Source organism: Babylonia areolata, chromosome 21, assembly GCF_041734735.1.
Source record: "Babylonia areolata isolate BAREFJ2019XMU chromosome 21, ASM4173473v1, whole genome shotgun sequence".
Taxonomy (NCBI): Eukaryota; Metazoa; Mollusca; class Gastropoda; order Neogastropoda; family Buccinidae; genus Babylonia; species Babylonia areolata.
In genome coordinates, this window is record NC_134896.1 from 14968345 (window position 1) to 14987740 (window position 19396).

The 19396-nt window shown below is 44.8% G+C and overlaps 1 protein-coding gene across 1 annotated transcript in view; it reads right to left on the reverse strand.

Moving 5' to 3' along the window:
- The window catches only part of LOC143296567 (uncharacterized), a 117961-nt gene extending 99766 nt beyond the window's left edge, over window positions 1-18195 (reverse strand). Inside the window, exon 1 of the mRNA XM_076608590.1 lies at window positions 18183-18195. Coding sequence (XP_076464705.1) covers window positions 18183-18195 — 13 coding nt within the window. The remainder of the gene's footprint in view (window positions 1-18182) is intronic.
- Window positions 18196-19396: the final 1201 nt, after the last annotated feature.

The following is a 19396-nucleotide window of genomic DNA, read 5'->3' on the forward strand; positions in this document are numbered from 1 at the left end:
TGTCCTTGTCTATCTGTCTGTCCTTGTCTGTGTGTCCTTGTCTGTGTGTCCTTGTCTGTCTGTCTGTCCTTGTCTGTCTGTCCTTGTCTGTCTGTCTGTCCTTGTCTGTCTGTCTGTCCTTGTCTGTCTGCCTATGTCTGTCTGTCTGTCCTTGTCTGTCTGTCTGTCCTTGTCTGTCTGCCTATGTCTGTCTGTGCCTGTGTCTGTCTGTCCTTGTCTGTCTGTCTGTCCTTGTCTGTGTGTCTGTCCTTGTCTGTCTGTCCTTGTCTGTCTGTCTGTCCTTGTATGTCTGTCTGTCTGCCTATGTCTGTCTGTCTGTCTGCCTATGTCTGTCTGTCCTTGTCTGTCTGTCCTTGTCTGTGTGTCTGTCCTTGTCTGTCTGTCCTTGTCTGTCTGTCTGTCCTTGTCTGTCTGCCTATGTTTGTCTGCCTGTCTGTTCTTGTCTGTCTGTCTGTGTCTATCTCTCTGTTTGTCTGTCTGTCCTTGTCTGTGTGTCTGTCCTTGTCTGTCTGTGTGTCTGTCCTTGTCTGTCTGTGTCTGTCTGTCTGTCCTTGTCTGTCTGTCTGTGTTTGTTTGTCTGTCCAGCATCTGTGTGTGTGTGTGTGTGTGTGTGTGTGTGTGTGTGTGTGTGTGTGTGTGTGTGTGTGTGTGTGTTACTACTATTAATTCGTAAACATATGTCTGGATGTTATTTTGATTTGTTTGTAACAAATGTCAATGGAATTGTTATCCTCCCTCCCCCCCTCCTTGTCTACAGGGCAAAAATGCTGAACGGACAATATATCAATATGTCAGTGTCAGTGTCAGCCTCTCTCTCTCTCTCCCTAGTGATGAATGTTGCTACGTTCCTCCTGCACGAAGCTTTTTGAATTAGAAAGCAGAATTTGTTCTTGTGAGCTAATGGTATTGTTCTTGTTGTTAATGACATTGCTGCAGGGACATACTGGAAGATGAGGCGGTGCCTGAAATCTTGACTCTCTCTCTCTCTCTCTCACACACACACACACACACACTCCACTAACGTACCTGTGCACGTAGCTCCCTGCCCCCCCCCCCCCCCCCCCCCCCCCCCCCCCCCCACACACACACACACACACCCCAAACCCATTGCTTTCCTCTCTTCACCTTCACCCACCTCCACCAGTCTGTGTTTTCCTTTTGGCTTCCGCTTCCCTTGCACCCCACTCCCCCACACCCCATCCCGCACCCTCTCCTGGGGCTTCTACCCACCCACCCCTCCTCCTCCTCCTCCCCTATCCCCCTAACCGACCCAGCACCGAACTTCGCGGCTATGTAACTTTGAAGTTTCCGACCAACTGGGGCTGTATTCAAGAATGTAAATCATTTTGCCTGAAGGCAAGTTACCCTTGACATGGCAGGGACCCGCGGGTACGGGTTACCTTGAAGGTACAGTTACCCTCGTGTTCAAGACACACCAAGTGCACTCAGGCAGCTTACCAATTGTTTATGAATAACCCCCCCCCCAAAGATTCCCTTCTGCGCATGCTCTTTTGCTTCGCACCGCGCCACAGTGTGATTATTAGAAAGGAAAAAAAGCTTCAGTGGCAAAGTATTGATTAGAGTCTGCAACTTGTCGAATCTAGGGGCCACTTTCGCATTCTGACACATTGTCCTCCCTGCTTTTCAGCTAAATGCAAAAATAAGATAAAATAGCGGAATTCGGATTCAAAATATTTTTTTTTCTGGAATGAACGGTTTCGGCGATCTGCGAACTCCTGGCATTCCATAATTCATCGTCTGCAAGTGCACTCATTTCACAGCTACATACGTATATAAAAGGTCTTCGGTGTCGACAGATTCACGGGGGGGGGGGGGGGGGGGGGGGGGGGGTGTCCTTGGAGGGCCGGGGTGGCGGTCTCCACGCTGATGGGGGATTGAGTGGGAGGGGTGCTTTGTACATTGTCTGATTCCACAGCTAAGTGATTATTGGGTATAAAAAAAGGGTTTGACTGCCTGGGTTCTTTCAAAACAGGATCCAATAAACAAGAAGAAAAAATCATGAACCCACTTGGGAGAGGAGAGGAGGAGGACTTCGACTCGTTGTCCTCAAAGCAACTGAAGATAGCAGCAGTCACAAGTGCAGTTTTCTGGCTGTTGAATAAAATTATCTTGTCTTGAGAACAGTTCACTGCTGGTTGGAAAAGTGGATGGGTGAACTGTTCTCAAGACAAGAGAATTTTATTCAACAGCCAGAAAACTTGTGACTGCTGTTATCTTCAGTTGCTTTGAAGACTCTACGAGTCGAAGTACTCAACGACGGGCGCAATAGCCGAGTGGTTAAAGCGTTGGACTTTCAATCCGAGGGTCCCGGGTTCGAATCACGGTGACGGCGCCTGGTGGGTAAAGGGTGGAGATTTTTACGATCTCCCAGGTCAAGATATGTGCAGACCTGCTAGTGCCTGTAATCCATGTCAGCGTTCGGTGGGTTATGGAAACAAGAACATACCCAGCATGCACACCCCAGAAAACGGAGTATGGCTGCCTACATGGCGGGGTAAAAACGGTCATACACGTAAAAGCCCACTCGTGTGCATACGAGTGAACGCAGAAGAAGAAGAAGTACTCAACTTCTCCTCTCCCAAGTGGGTTCATAATTTTTTCTTTTTGTTTTTTGTTTCCTAAGTGATTATTGTCGTCAGTTGAGTTGGGGGGCTCAGAAGGTGGTGTCAAGCGTATGTAAAATCAGAACTAGGCACTGCCAAACACTGCCGAAGTGACTCAGCAGCAGTGCAAGATCTCCTGTGGTGGCGTGTGGTCTATTGGTGACCTGAACGTGATTGCTCCCTGTGGACTGTCGACGCTGAGACTGCGACAGACAAACCTGGGTGTGGTTGTGTACGGGGGTGGGAATGAGCGGCTTGGGTGTAATGCCACTGAAACGGTGCGGATGGTGGGGGAGAAGCAAATAAATAAATAGATAAATAAATTAATTAATTAGAAAATAGAAAAAAAATATCTCAACCTTTGCTCCTTTTTTCAATACGGCTCTCCTCTCGTCCCCCAAAATAACGGGGCTTAATAGCCGAATGGTTAAAGCATTGGACTTTCAATCTGAGGGTCCAGGGTTCGAATCTCGGTAACGGCGCCTGGTGGGTAAAGGGTGGAGATTTTTCCGATCTCCCAGGTCAACACCTATGCAGACCTACTAGTGCATGAACCCCCTTCGTCTGTATACGCAAGCAGAAGATCAAATACGCACTTTCAAGATCCTGTAAACCATGTCGGCGTTCGATGGATTATGAAAACAAGGAAAACCCAGCATGCACACCCCCGAAAGCAGAGTGTGGCTGCCTACATGGCGGTCATGCACGTAAAAGCCGACTCGTAAACATGAGAGTGAACGTGGGAGTTTTCGCCGACGAACGCAGAAGAAGAAGAAGAAGAACCCAAAAATAACTCCTGAATGGGTTTTAATCTTATTTCGTTGCTGCTGACGACGAAAAAAAAGAAAGGGTTCTATACAATAATAGGCAGTGACTGATTGGAAAATGTGGGTGGTCTATTCTTCGCTGCTTTCCGGAAGAAAGAACACAGGATGTCAGTGTCTTTGTGAAGCCCAATGGGCAACGGAAATAACGGGCATCAGATGAATCAACCTAAGGCATGTGGCTGTGGGTTCGGGGGGATTACAAGGCAATCACCTGGCACGTTAATCAAAAAAAAAAAAAAAAAAAAAAAAAGTTGTCGGGTCTGAATCTCGTTAACACGTGCCGAATTGGAAGAACTTTTCTTCTTGCCTCTGTGTGTTGTCTTCATATACATGTCTCTCTCTCTCTCTCTCTCTCTCTCTCTCTCTCTCTCTATATATATATATATATATATATATATATATATATATATATATATACACCACACTTTTCCAGCTTGCTTTGTCACCTCCCGTTCTCAAACATTTAACACACACACACACACACACACACACACACACACACACACACACACACACACACACGGAGATATGCTACTTACAAAAGAGACGGGCAGAAAGAGTCTCATTTCCTATTAACATCCTCAGCCCATTCCACGCGTGAATCTGATGAAACTAGAACTTGATTACATGCCGTACAAACCCAATAAGCAGCGCCTCTCTTCCTCGGTAAACTGTAATCAACAGCATGTGGTTTTCCGCGTTTTGATAAAACAAAACCAAAATAAATAAAGGCTTCCCACGTTTGGAACACATGAATGAGTTTGTTCTTACGTTTACAACAGTATTCAGACAACGAGAGGGAGGTTGTGGGGCAAGGGAGTATCATCCATACATAGAAAAGAAACCTTGCCTTATAATATGATAAGACTGGATGGTGTTTCAGGATAACACGTCCTGGAACCAGAACAAGTCTTCGGGCTTTTTCTCTGTTGCCTTTCTCTGGATTTCAGTACCTTGATTTTCCAAAACGTATTATATTCTTTTTTGCTTGTTTTTGTTGTTTGTTTGTTTGTTTGTTTGATTGTTCGTTTGTTTTGTTGGGTTTTTTCCCCGTTTGCACCCGTTATCTGCATCATTTCAGTGGCATCACTCCACCCCAGGGGGTTCAGGCCCAAACAGGTCTGCACATATGCTGACCTGGCAGATCGGAAATATCTCCACCCTTTACCAACCAGGCGCCGTTACCGAGATTCGAACCCGAGACCCTCCGATTAAAAAAAAAAAATCCAACGCTTTAACCTCTCGGCTGTTGCTCCCGTCGCCAGAAGGCCCCACACAGGAGAAGACCCTGCACTGCTTCTAAATCACTTCAGTGGTGTTTTAGAAGTACCTGTTCTGACTCAAACTAACGCAGGATATTGCCTGCTGAGCCCGCTCCCCCTCCCACTCCCCCGCACCTCCACCCCTGCTGTCGACAGGTAATTGCTCAGTCGCGGAGCCAGACTGCATGAGCATCCCCGTTCCCTGTTAGAAGGCGCCGTGGTAGATTGGTTAGGCGTTGGACTTCTGATGCTGTGTTAATGCTTCCTTCACCTTCACCTATCCCGTAACCCAGTGAAGGGTCGTCGAGGGCATCGCAGATGATTTCCAGACCAGTTCTCTCTCCATCGGTTCCTGTCTCTCGCAGCTCTCTGGGAATCTGGGAAATTCAGGTCTGTCCTTTCTTTGATGCTGTCCTGACACTTTTTTTTTCGTTTGTTTGCTTTTTATTTTTATTTTTTTTTTTTTTTTTTTTTTGCCTCCGTCTTCTTAGTGCCTGGTACAGTGCCCTGCAGAATGGTCTTTGCGAGCCCATCGGATCTTGTGTGACGTGTTCGTACCATTTTGAGCTTCCTACTCATGATGACGTCATCGTGGGGTCCGATGGCTTAAGTGATGTTCTGTCGGAACCAAAGTGTTCGTGACGTGCTCAGTGTAGGAGATGCTTAGTGTTCACCGGTGATCATAGTTCGAGGCGATGTGAAAAGGTATTTCAATCTGATTTTTTCTCACCCCCACCAAAAATGTGTATGGAACCTGACTTCCGTTGGGAAAGGTTGAAACGGCGGATGGGGTGACTTGGCCCCGCCTTTCTATGCCAATGAATATTCATGAACTCGCTGCTCGGAAGACAGAATAAAAGGCTATGAGACTTTTAATATTTAAAATTCATGTTCTCATGCATTGAAATTTCCGCTTGTCATTGTACTGACGTCTGCTTCATTTAAAATGTGTGTGCGCGCGCGCGCGTGTGTGTGTGTGTGTGTGTGCGCGCGCATGTGTGTTGAGGGTATTGTTGTGAGGTTATGTTCTGGCTGCATGACTGCCAAACAACTCACACACACACACACACACACACACACACACACACACACACACACACACACACACACACACACACACACACACACACACACTTTCCTTCATCTTTCTCCTCATTATTGTCTTCTCTTCATGTATTATTGTTATCTTTCTATCTTTTCCAATTTTGTTTTGTTTTTGTACAATCCCCTTTGTTTTCTTTTCGAAGGCTAAATGAAAAAAAAAGTTACTTCGCTTATTTCATTACCTTTACAAAATAAAATTCCTGTCATTCATTCATTCATTCATTCATTCATTCATTCATTCATTCATTCATTCATTCATTCATTCATTCATTCATTATTCATCGTTCGTTCGTTCGTTCGTTCGTTCGTTCGATCATCACTCATCCATTCATCATTCATTCATCATTCATTCATTCATCATTCACCGTTCGTTCGTTCGTTCGTTCATTCAATCATCATTCAATCATCACTCATCCATTTCATCATTCATTCATTCATTCGTTCATCCATTCATTCATCCATTCATCATTCATTCATTTATTCATCCATTCATCATTCATTCATTCATTCATTCATATATTCACCCTACTTCTTCGGTTCCAGAACGTCCATTAATCAGTCAGCAGACGCTCAAAACAGGTGACACTCAATGGCTCAATCAGCCCCTCCGATGGGAGGTAAATCAGATGAGGCGGTCCACCTTTTGAGGACTCTGTCAACCCTTCAGCCATTCCTTTTTTTTCTCTCTCTCTCCGCACACAGGGGAAGATGACGAGATGACTTGGTTTACTGCTGTGTCCCCCCCCCCCCACACACACACACACCCCCTCCCTGTCCTGTGTCTCTTCGCTCGTCAGCAGCATTGTGTCAATAGCGAAGGAGAGCTGAATGTGTGACAGTCGTGTCCGACTATGAACCATCAGAGCAGCAGAGGAGGCAACTGCTGTCCCGACTATCTGGGCTAAAAATTGGATTATAGTGGAAAGTGTCTTACTCCCCCCACACTCTCGGCCAAGAGGTGTTGTTTTTTTTTTTAGGACAGTCGGCGTTAGGATGGTTCCTAAAGGCCAGCTAGTCCCAAAGGCTGCAGCACTCGGAGCCAGTGCAATCTTGCCTCTAGTTTGAGAGTCATAGTCCTTCACAAAAAACTAAGCTGTAAATGATTTCCCATTGCAATGGAAAAAAAAACAAAACAAAAAAAACAACACCAACAACACTGATCATACAGCTCCCCCGCTGTTGGCCCAGCTGTAAGCTTATGTCAGTCTTTGATATAAGTTGAGCGTTTGCGTGACAGGCTTGGGGGAGAACTAGTGTTATCCTGATTCGCTGCCAACATTTTTCAAGTCGCCCCCCACCCCACCCCCTTTTTTTTCTTTAAAAAAAAAATCTATTTATCTATTTCGCCTCGATGTCATTGCGCTTGTGTGCCAATTCTTAAAGGTCAGTGTTAAGATAAGATAAGAATAATTTCATTCTCTCACGAAGAGAAATTCCTTTTTTATCGGTGTCCGGGATAGGGGAGGGGGCAAGGAGGGGAAGGTATTATTTGGCGCTGAATCAGGCGTCCTTTTTCAGGTTGAGTAGCCACAATTAAGTCTTTTTTTTTTCTTTTTTCTTTTTTTTACTCTGTAATCAATTTTCCTCTGTAATCAAACACAATCCGTCCCTAACGTAAGGGCAACTAAGCGAGCATCCACATTAATGTGGTGTGTGTGTGTGTGTGTGTGTGTGTGTGTGTGTGTGTGTGTGTGTGTGTGTGTGTGTGTGTGTGAAGGAAATTAATTGATCGTATTGCATACTTTCATAATCTCCATTGAATGATTAAAATAAACCCGCCCTCAGCATAGAGAGTTTTTCCACCACGCTGTGTGTTCAGTCCCTTCTTCTTCTTCTGCATTCGTGGGCTGCAACTCCCACGTTCACTCGTATATACGCGAGTGGGCTTTACGTGTATGACCATTTTTAACCCGCCATATAGGCAGCCATACTCCGCTTTCGGGGGTGTGCATGCTGGGTATGTTCTTGTTTCCATAACCCACCGAACGCTGACATGGATTATAGGATCTTTAACGTGCGTATTTGATGTTCTGCTTGCGTATACACGCGAAGGGGGTTCAGGCACTGGCAGGTCTGCACATATGTTGACCTGGGAGATCGTAAAAATCTCCATCCTTTACCCACCAGGCGCCGTCACCGTGATTCGAACCCCGGACCCTCAGATTGACAGTCCGACGCTTTAACCATTTGGCTATTGCGCCCGTCGTTCAGTCCCTTCGAAATCCATCATCCTCGGGCCACATGAAAACTGTCAAAGTGATGAATCGATTTGCCCTTTTTATCAATTCACCCTTTTCAATTCACAAGAAAGAAAAGAACTGAGCACATCACTCTTATGCAACATCTCCACTGGCTCCCTGTCTCACACCGAATAAATTACAAGATCAGCACTCTATGTTATAGATGTATTCACAAAACTGCCCCTTCCTATCTCTGCGGCCACCTTCACCTCTACACTCCATCTCGCTCACTACGATCGGCTTCAGATCCACTCCGTTTACGCATACCCAGATTCAAACACTCGACTGTTGGCCGCCGTTCTTTCTCTGTCTCTGGACCTTGCAATTGGAATGAACTTCCTTTTTCGCTTCGTCAAGTCTCCACACTCAGCTCTTTCAAATCTGGCCTTAAAACCCACCTCTTACCAAAATAGCCTCCCTTGCCTGCCCTTCCTTGTCTTTAGTTTCTACAGTTTTAGAGTTATGCATGCGTGTGAATGACTGGTGCGAAAGCGCTTTGATTTGTCTCTGCACAAGATTCAGCGCTATATAAATACCATTAGTATTATTATTATTATTAAGTTTTTTTTAATTAATTCATCATTACAGGGCAAACTGACACAACAACTGCATTAAAAAAACAAACACACAAAACAACACAAAAACGTTGTGTCATTATGCCCTGCCAAACATTTTCAGTTCGCCTTTTTAATTTCATGGAGCATTTTAATTCCTCTTTCATCCTCCTCGATGTTTTAATTAATCAACCAGAGAGCGAAAGAAACATGTGATAGCGTGTTTGTTTGTCTGTTTCGCTCTCTTCCTCCATCCCTCCCTCTCTGTCATTCCTCTCTCTCTCTCTCTTTCTCTCTCTCTCTCTATTTCTCTCCTCTCATTCTCTTACTCTTTACTTCCCCTATTTCTGTCTCTATCTCTGTGTGTGTGTGTGTGTGTGTGTGTGTGTGTCTGTCTGTCTGTCTGTCTCTGTCTCTCTCTCTCTCTCTCCCAATATAAACCGTTTTAGTCAGCCAGCAGAAGAAAGAAGGACAGAAAGCAGGAAAGAGAGGAAGAAAAAAAGAAAGAAAAAGAAAGAAAGAAAGAAAAAGAAAGAAAGAAAGAAAGAAAAAAAGAAAGAACGAAAGAAAGAAAGAAAGAAAAGAAAAAGAAAGAAAGAAAGAAAAAAAGAAAGAACGAAAGAAAGAAAGAAAGGAGGAAAGAAAGAGAGAAAGAAAAAGAAAAAAAGAAAGAGAGAAAGAAAGAAAGAAGGAAAGAAAGAAGGAAAGGGACTATTGAGGCCAGTCTCTGTGGGCAGGCGGAGGTAAATCAGATGAGGTGATTCTCGTCTTGATCCGATGTGTCGGCCTCAAAGCCGGCTTCTGCAGGAAAGGGGCAGATGACTTCGTTACCTTGTGTCTCTCCCCCCATGTCACCACCAATGTGTTTGGTCACAAATCTCTGTCTGTCTGTCTGTCTGTCTCTGTCCGTCTGCCTGTCTGTCTGTTCATTTGTCTGTCTCTCTCCCCGTCTGTCTGATCATCTCTTTCATTCCCCCCCCCCCCCCCCGCATCCCCCTCCCACCCCCCGCCCAATATCTCTTTTTATTATTTCCTCTGTTGCGTATTACGATGATATTGTGCTCATCATCATCATCATTATCATCATCATCATCTCTCTCTCTCTCTCTCTCTCTCTCTCTCTCTTTCTCTTGCTCTCTCTCCCTCTCCCCCCCTCCCCCCCCCCCCCCACACACACCCTCTCTTTCTCTGTTTTTTCAGATGTAAGTTTCGGTTACCTAGTACAGCATATAAAATGTTACAGGAATTAGAATTGGGTTTCTGATGTGCGTAATTGTTTGTTTGAATATGGGTTTGGTGATGTATGGATAAACCAGGGTGTCGGTGGTGGCAATGCATTCATTACTCTATTTCGTCAACGATTAATAATTATTGATTGCAGCTGGCAAAAATGGCACGAACATATTCAGGCTAGTGACAGTGTTGATACATACAGAACTTTTTGTAACATCGATGAAGTAAAACCTTACCTTTTGTCTACAATGGACAAACGTTTGAAATATATAATGAGTAGATTTCGATTTGGTATAACTGATTTAAATGTAACATTTGTTATAGCTGTGATGTGTTTGCATATCTATGTACACCCGTTCATTAAGGCCTATGGCCTTGAAATATGAGTACATTATATTCACATTCTCATTCTCATTCGCACTCTCCCTCTCTTTCCCTCCCCCCCCCCCCTCTCTCTCTCTCTCTTTTCTTTTTGTTTGAGCACACCCTCGAGTTTGTCGAGCGTGGGCAAAACCGTTTTCGATACATATGTTTTTTGATTGTCTTCCGACAGACATGGTGATTTTCTTTACTTAATTATTGCTGCGATTTTAATAATAATAATAATAATAATAATGGATACTTATATAGCACACTATCCACAAATCTACTCTACGTGCTTTACAAAAACGCTTTTGTTAACATAAAACATTATATCTATGTTACATACACACACCAAAATGTGACCACACACACACACACACACACACACACACACACACACACACACACACACACACACACACACACACACACACACACACACACACACACACACTGCATACATACATTTTAACATACATGTGTATCTAACAGCTACCCTAACACATACGCACACATAGGCAGGCACAAACTTACATAAACACACGCACACACAATACACATTCATATACATGCATGTAGTTATGTACACATACATATGTATACACACATAGTCAAGCACACCTAACGAAAAGGAAGTGGACCTGCCACAATTGAACTTATTGCTGAGGGAAAGGTGAGTTTTGAGACGAGATTTAAAAGATGCGAGGGAATCAGAATGACGGAGGTTATCAGGCAGCTTGTTCCACGTCTTTGGCGATTGAAAAGAAAACGATCTGTGTCCATAGGTCTTACTTCTGACGTGAGGTATCCTGAGAAGTCGAGTATCAGAGGAAGAACGGAGCTGGCGAGGCGGGGTATAGATATGGATGAGTTCAGAAAGATACTTGGGGCCAGATCCGTTTTCCTGCAGAAAAGGTCAGAGTGGATAGCTTATAGTCTATTCGATCAGAAACAGGCAACCAGTGGAGAGACTGAAGGAGAGGAGAAACGTGGTCAAATTTAGAAGCTCTGCAAATGAGTCTGGCAGCGTTATTCTGAATTCGTTGGAGTCTGTCTAACAGATATTTGGGAAGGCCGGCCAAAAGAGAGTTGCAGTAATCCAATCTTGAGAGAATCAGAGAGCATACAAGTGTCTTGGTTGCATCGCTTGAGATATAGTGGCGGATAGAGCTGATTCTACGCAGTTCCAAATAGGCAACTTTACAGATATTCGAAATGTGCTGTTGGAAGGAAAGAAACTGGTCCAGGATTACACCAAGACTGCGAACAGAGGGAGAAAGTGAAACAGGTGTGCTATTGATCAGAACAGAGTCAGGAAAGGAAGGATGTTGACGAAACTTCTTTGGACAGGTTATCATAAATTCAGACTTATCATCATTTAATTGCAGCTTGTTGAGAGTCATCCAGTCCTTTAGGCCAGCAATGCACTCCTGTGTTTGAGTCACCAGTGCATCAAATTCAGCTATGGAAGCCGACTGATAAAGTGATTCATGATTTTGATTCATGTATTCATGCTGTTTCTGTTTTATTTGTTTTTATGTTGCTAAACGATTATTCTGAGGTGTCCCATGCCAATAGGACTGTAATGTCAATGGCATTAACAAATTTTCAGTTCAGTTTCAGTTTCACTCTCTCTCTCTCTCTCTCTCTCTCTCTCTCTCTCTCTCTCTCTCTCTCTCTCTCATCTCTCTTTCTGTCAGTCTACCTGTCTCATTCCTTCTCCCCAAAACTCTCTTGCTCTTTCCTCTCTCCTATTCGTGCTTTCTCCACCCGATCTACCTACCCCTCCCTCCTCCCCCACCCCCCACCCCCCATTTATGATAGCCAGCAGAATGCCCAATGTATCATATTAGGATTTAGTTAAATGAAAATCATAACATTTTCCTATACGCTCACGGGCTTTCCTGAGAAAGAGGAAGGAGAGGAAGAGGAAGAAGAGGAGAAAAAAGAGGAGGAAGAAGAAGAGGAGGAAGAAGAGGTGGAAGAAGGAAGAAGAAGGAGGATGAAGAAATTTATCTAGACATAGTAAAACCTCGCACACAGTGTAAACTCTTCAGTTTGAAAGAGCGTTTGATTGAATTCAGTATTTATTTATTTATTTATTTATTTATTTATTTATTTATTTATTTATTTATGAAGGAGGAAAAATCAAAAAATATTATCTCGAACTTCATTACATTCAGTCACGTGTGCATGGTAGACATAAAATCATCATTATGTAATATGAATAGATTTAGGATGAAAACATAATAATATTAATGAAAACATGATACATGCAGCAACCAATGAAAATGAAATAAGCTTTGGCAAAAGGGAAATGCTAAATAGAATTGTTTGTGAGAAGAAGAAGAACAGCAACAACAATAACAACAACAACATCAACATCATGCACATACATATTATTGTACTTAGGTGTAGAGCTTGTGGAGAGGGAGGGGATTGAGTGAGTAAAGGAGACACACAGAGAGTGAGAGGGTGTGTGTGTGTGTGTATGTATACCATGCCTCTCTTTCAAGGAATATGATTTTGTGTGAAGCCCTCATGTATGTGTAATATATGTTGCATGGTCTTGTAGGTGTTTGAACATGCCATTGGGAAGAAGACAGATTAAAAACATGAGGAAAGAAAAAAGGAAAAGACAACAGAAAGGAGAAAAATGATGATGGAAGGAACACAAAAAAAAAGAGAGAAAGAACCTTCCAGGGATGCTGAAACTATCCTGCTCACTTGCAGAACTTTTAGGCATCCACTGATTTCTCAAAAAAAAACCCAAAAAACAAAAAACAACAAAAAAAAAAATCAACATCGACAACAAAATCTAAACAAACACAACAACAACAACAACAACAACACGATGGAATAAAATGAATGTATTGGAGATTCGGCAGCGTAACAAGGAAAACCCAAGTCTCTACCCTCCCTAAATCAAACAGATGAATTAAAAGAAAAGAAAGGAAAGACACTGGGTCTGAAGAATCCAATAACGAGAACGTTAAGGCCGACTGTGCAAACAGTCCATGGAGACAAAATCCAATCGGCCGGAGGGCGGGAACAGGATTGGGATTTCTTGTGGTGTGTGTGTGGGGGTGGGGGGGGGGGGGGGGGGGGGGGGGGGGGCGGGGGGGGGAGGGGGTTGCGTAGGGGGGGGGGGGGGAGAGGGGTACATCTAACGAGCCTTTCGACACTTGATAATCAGAAAAGAAACGGGAAAAGCCAGAAACAACGAAGGCGATGGAGAAGAAGAAATATCTAGCAAATATTTTCCAGGAGGTGGAGGGGTACTATATATACCGAAAGAGCCCCCGGCATCCCCAAGGGGAAAGAGAAAGAAGTGAAAGAAGAAGAAGAAAATGATGATGATGATGATGACGAACGAGAAGAAGAAGAAGAAGAAGGAGAAGAAGAGCAACAACAACAACAGCAACAACAGCAGCAACAACAACAACAACAATCACAACAACATCCACAACAACAACACTGAATAAATGACTGTAACGAAGAGTCGGTACCAAAACCAGGAAAACCCTGGTCCTAACAAGGAAAGTGACCGAGACTGAAGAATTCAATAACGAGAACGTTATGGCCGACTGTGCAGACAGTCCTCGGCGACAAAATTCAATCGGCCGGAGGGAGGGGGCGGGATTGGGATTTCTTGGCGTGGTGGTGGGGGCTAGGCGTGGGGGGTGGGGGGGGGGACGTCTAACGAGCCTTCCGACACTCGACAATCAGAAAAGAACCGGAAAAGAAATCCAGAAACAACGAAGGTGATAGAGAAGAAGAAATATCTAGCACACATTTTCCAGAAAGTGGGGATACTGTTTACACTGAAAGAGCCTCCGGCATCCCCACGGAGGAAGAGAAAGAGGAGAAAGAAGGAGACGAAGAAGAAGAAGATGATGATGATGATGAAGAAAAAGAAGAAGAAGAAGAAGATGATGATGATGATGATGATGATGAAGAAGAAAAAGAAGAAGAAGAAGATGATGATGATGATGATGATGATGATGAAGAAAAAGAAGAAGAAGAAGAAGATGATGATGATGAAGATAAAAAAGAAGAAGAAGAAGAGATGAAGATAAAAAAGAAGAAGAAGAAGATGTGATGATGATGATGATGATGATGATGAAGAAGAAGAAGAAGATGATGACGATGATGATGATGATGATGATGATGATGATGATGAAGATGATGATGATAATGATGATGATGATGATGATAATGAAGAAGAAGAAGAAAAGATGATGATGATGATCAACAACAACAACAACAACAACAACAACAACATCAACAACAACACAACAGCAATAACAACGACCACAACAAGAAGACTGAATAAATGGATGTGACGAAGACTTGGTAACAGAGTCCTAATAAGAAGAGATACCTAGACTGAAGAATTCAATAACGAGAACGTTAAGGCCGACTGTGCAGACAGTCCTCGGCGACAAAATTCAATCGGCCAGAGGGAGGGGGCGGGATTGGGATTCCTTGGTGTGGTGGTGGTTGCGGGGGAGGGGGGGGGGTGTACGTCTAACGCATCTTTCGACATTCGACAATCAGAAGAGAACCGGAAAAGAAATCCAGAAACAACGAAGGTGATAGAGAAGAAGAAATATCTAGCACACATTTTCCAGAAAGTGGGGATACTGTTTACACTGAAAGAGCCTCCGGCATCCCCAAGGAGAAAGAGAAAGAAGAGAAAGAAGGAGACGAAGAAGAAGAAGAAGAAGATGATGATGATGATGATGAAGAAGAAGAAGAAAAAAAAAGAAGAAGAGGAGGAGGAGGAGGAGGATGATGATGATGATGATGAAGAAGAAGAAGAAGAAGAAGAAGAAGAAGAAGAAGAAGAAGAAGAAGAAGAAGAAGAAGATGATGATGATGATGATGATGATGATGATGAAGAACAAAAACAACAACATAAACATCAACAACAACACAACAGCAATAACAACGACCACAACAAGAAGACTGAATAAATGGATGTGACGAAGACTTGGTAACATAGTCCTAATAAGAAGAGATACCTAGACTGAAGAATTCAATAACGAGAACGTTAAGGCCGACTGTGCAGACAGTCCTCGGCGACAAAATTCAATCGGCCAGAGGGAGGGGGCGGGATTGGGATTTCTTGGTGTGGTGGTGGTTGCGGGGGACGGGGGGGGGGGTGAACGTCTAACGAGCCTTTCGACACTCGATAATCTTCTTCTTTCCGATACATGACCAACATCAATTTGCCGATGACTCTGTCGTAGTTCATGCATGCTGGGTATTTTCGTGTCTCTATAACCCACCGTGACACGGGCTACAGGATATTTAAAGTGCGTGTTTGATCTTCTGCGTGCGTATACACACATAGGGGGTTCAGGCACTAGCAGGTCTGCACATGTTATGTTGACCTGGGAGATCGGAAAAATCTCCACTCTTTTTTCCCACCAAGCGCTGTTACCGAGATTCGAACCCGGGATCTTCAGATTGAAAGTCCAACGCTTTAACCATTCGGCTATTGTGCCCGTCAAACAGAACAGAAGAGATGGCAGAGAGAAAACGAAAAGCCCAGAAACAAAAACAGCAACAGAAAATAGCAAACCTAACGAAGTATTTCCAGAATGTGGGGATACTATCTATACTGAAAGACCATTCGGCATCCTCCAAGTGGAAAGATAGAGTGATATATGAAAGAAGAAGAATCGAAATCGGAATAAGATTTGGACTGTGGTGGTTAAGAGAAAATGTTGTTGTTGTTGCTGCTGATGCTGATGGTGATGATGATTATGATGATGATGATGATGATGAACAACAACAGCAAGAGCAACCATAACAATCACAAAACAAAAATAAGACTGAATAAATGGGGGCAATGTAACAAGAAAACCCCCGGTTCTTATCCCTTCTAAATTAAACAGATAAATTAGACGAAAAGCAAACGAAAGGCTGATGAAAGAGACAGGGGGCGAAGAATTAGATAACGCGAACGTTAGGGCCGAGACTGTGCAGACAGTTCACGAAGACAAAATCCAATTGGCCAGAGGGAGGGAAAGGGAGTGGAATTGCGGGGCCAGATGAGGGTGACTTGGGGGGGGGGGGGGGAGGGGGACGTCTAACGAGCCTTTCGTCACTCCACACATTCTTCGACCAGCCTGACAGAAACTGTGACCTCGAACAAGAGGTGTTCTGTATCTGTCTGTCTGTTCGTCTGGGGTCTGTATTTCACCTGGGGATGAGGAGGGTCCTGCTAACTAACTGAAAGTGACGCGTCTCCCACAGTCTCTCCTGTCCAGGTGTAGTGATGCCAGGACTTGCCAGGCAGGACGTCCTTGCGAATGGCTTCCCCTACGTTACTGTGCCCATGGCAGCACCTTCGCTTGATGTCTTCTTTTCCTTGGGTTTGCTGTCTTAGCATGACCGAGTGCCCGATGTTCTAACTGGGTGGGCAGAGTGGTCTCCTTTGCCATCGTATTGCAGTCAGTCCAGGAGAAGTACAACTCTGACTGCGAAGCCGGATAGATGGAGCCCGTCACCCTTGACAGGTGATCCCTCTAGGACTAGGACGTCTTCGTAACACCAACGAAGTGCCAAGGAGTGCTAGGCAGCCTCAACATGTAAAGACCCTGGATCTATGGACATGCCGCGAGTTTCTGGTTGCCGAGCCCCTGTCTGGAATACACGCCCCCCCCCCCCCCCCCCTCCACGCTTCCAGAGTAGGTTTTTGAGCCAGGAGAGTCGCCACAGCCGTCCTAGTCCGCTGAGCCACTGTGGAGAGTCACCTGGCCTAAGGAGTGGGGTTAGTTTGCGCGCAATGGCCTTCAGTATAAACCTACGTGGCAGTTTGACTTTTTAATTCTGTTTATATTTGAACTTTTTTTAAACCAACATTGTGCAGGCGAGATGAATGGCCGAGAGCACTGTAGAAGAGGCGAAACGACAGGTGTTTGATGACACTGGGAGTCACAGTTTCAACTCTGTATGTAGGCGGTTCAGAGGTATTGGGTACCTTGTTGCTGAACTGAAAACTTTCGCCTAGAGGAAAACATGCAGCACTCTGCAGCACAAGCTGAGAAAAAAATGGAAAACAAATGTGGATAACGCTAACAGAGCAAATCTAGTTGTATGCAGACACTGATAACACCCTGCATTCTATGAGGCACCGTGCGAGGTATAATTAAGGCCCAACCCATCCACTGCACGCACCTCTGCAATCACGTGGTGTAGATGGCACCAGCCTCCTCACTGACAAGGAACCAATCCTCCAGCACTAGACAGAGCACTGAGGGAACTTCTTTGGGGATCTTCTTCTTCTGCGTTCGTAGGCTGCAGCTCCCACGTTCACTCGTATGTACACGAGTGGGCTTTTACGTGTATGATCGTTTTTACCCCGCCATATAGGCATCCATACTCCGCTTTTGGGGGTGTGCATGCTGGGTATGTTCTTGTTTTCATAACCCACCGAACGCTGACATGGATTACAGGATCTTTAACGTGCGTATTTGATCTTCTGCTTGCGTATACACACGAGCGGGTTCAAGCACTAGCACCAGGCGCCGTCACCGAGTTTCGAACCTGGGACCCTCAGATTGAAAGTCCCACGCTTTAACCACTCGGCTATTGCGCCCGTCCGTCCTTTGGGGACACAAGGAGGCAGTCAGGAAGGTTCCCCAACAAGCAGTAAGGATGGAACTCGACAATCCCTCCCCCCCCCCCCCCCATCTCACTCAGGAAGAGGTGAAAGCAGACGTTGCAAAGCTCAAGTGTCACAAGGCTCCTGGAGCAGACGGTATACCAGCAGAGGTGTATAAGCTAGGATGTAACGATCTTCTTGAGAAGCTCACAGGCCTATTCACAGCATGCTGGGAAAGAGGAATTGTTCCACGAGATCTCTGCAACGCTGTCATTATCTCCCTGTACAAAAACAAAGAGAAATCAGACCTCTCAAATTACACAGGGGTTACACTGTCACCCATAGCAGGGAAGTTACTTTTCAGAGTCATCTCGGACAAAAACTCACGGTTGCCGATGAAAACCTACCAGAAAGCCAAAGCGGCTTCAGAGAACACCTGTCCCAACTGACAAACAAGGCTATGTCCTTGCTCCAACGCTCTTTGAAATCTTCTTCAGCATGATGCTTAGAGAGGCTTAACGGAATCTCGCAGAAGTGATCTATATACGGTTCCAGACTGATGGAAGTGTCTTTAATCCGAGAAAACGCATGGCCCGACAATGGGAGAGCTGGCTCTGGAAGTGCTTTTTGCAGATGACTGCCCACTCCTTCCCCGTAGCGCAGAATCTCTTCAGGCAGTCGTCAATCACTTTGCTGACGCAGCAAAGACCTTCGGCTTCACAGAGGTCCTCCATCAGAAACTACCACACGGTTCCCACTGCCCTCCACACATCAGCATTGACGGACCAATGCTCAACACAGTATTTATCCATGTGTGTGTGTGTGTGTGTGTGTGTGTGTGTGTGTGTGTGTGTGTGTGTGTGTGTGTGTGTGTGTGTGTGTGTGTGTGTGTGTGTGTGTGTGTGTGTGTGTGTGTGTGTGTGTGTGTGTGTGTGTGTGTGTGTGTGTGTGTGTGTGTACGCAGGCGTGCGCGTGCGTGCATATGGTTGTATGTATGTATGTATCTGCAAGGGGATGGGGAGGGTTGCAACAAGTGAATATGTATAAATCAACTTGTTTTAGCAACGCAAAACATTTTCCTGTCACTTTCCTTTACCATGTGAACATTTTGTGAAGCTGAACGTCCCCCTGATCCACACAGAGGAGAAAGTCAGCAATATATATATATATGTATATGTGTGTGTGTGTGTGTGCGCGCGCGCGCGTGCGTGCGTGTATAAATGTATATATTTTTATACATACACATGTATACATATATTTATGTATATATATAAATATGCATATCTCATCTCATCTCATCTATCCCTTGACCCGTGGGTGGGTCGTTGGGGCACCATGGATGACTGCCTGGTCAGCTCGCGCCACCTGCCTCGGTCCTCAGCGGCCCTTTGAGTTGTGGCAAATGGCAGTCCCGTCCACTCTTTGATGTTGTCCTCCCACCGCTTTCTCTGTCTGCCTCTCTTCCTCCTTCCTTGTACGGTACCCTGCAGGATGGTCTTGGCTAGGCCGTCTGTCTTTCTGTCTATCTGTCTACCTGTCTGTCCAAATGACAGAAAGAAGCCGCACGAGCA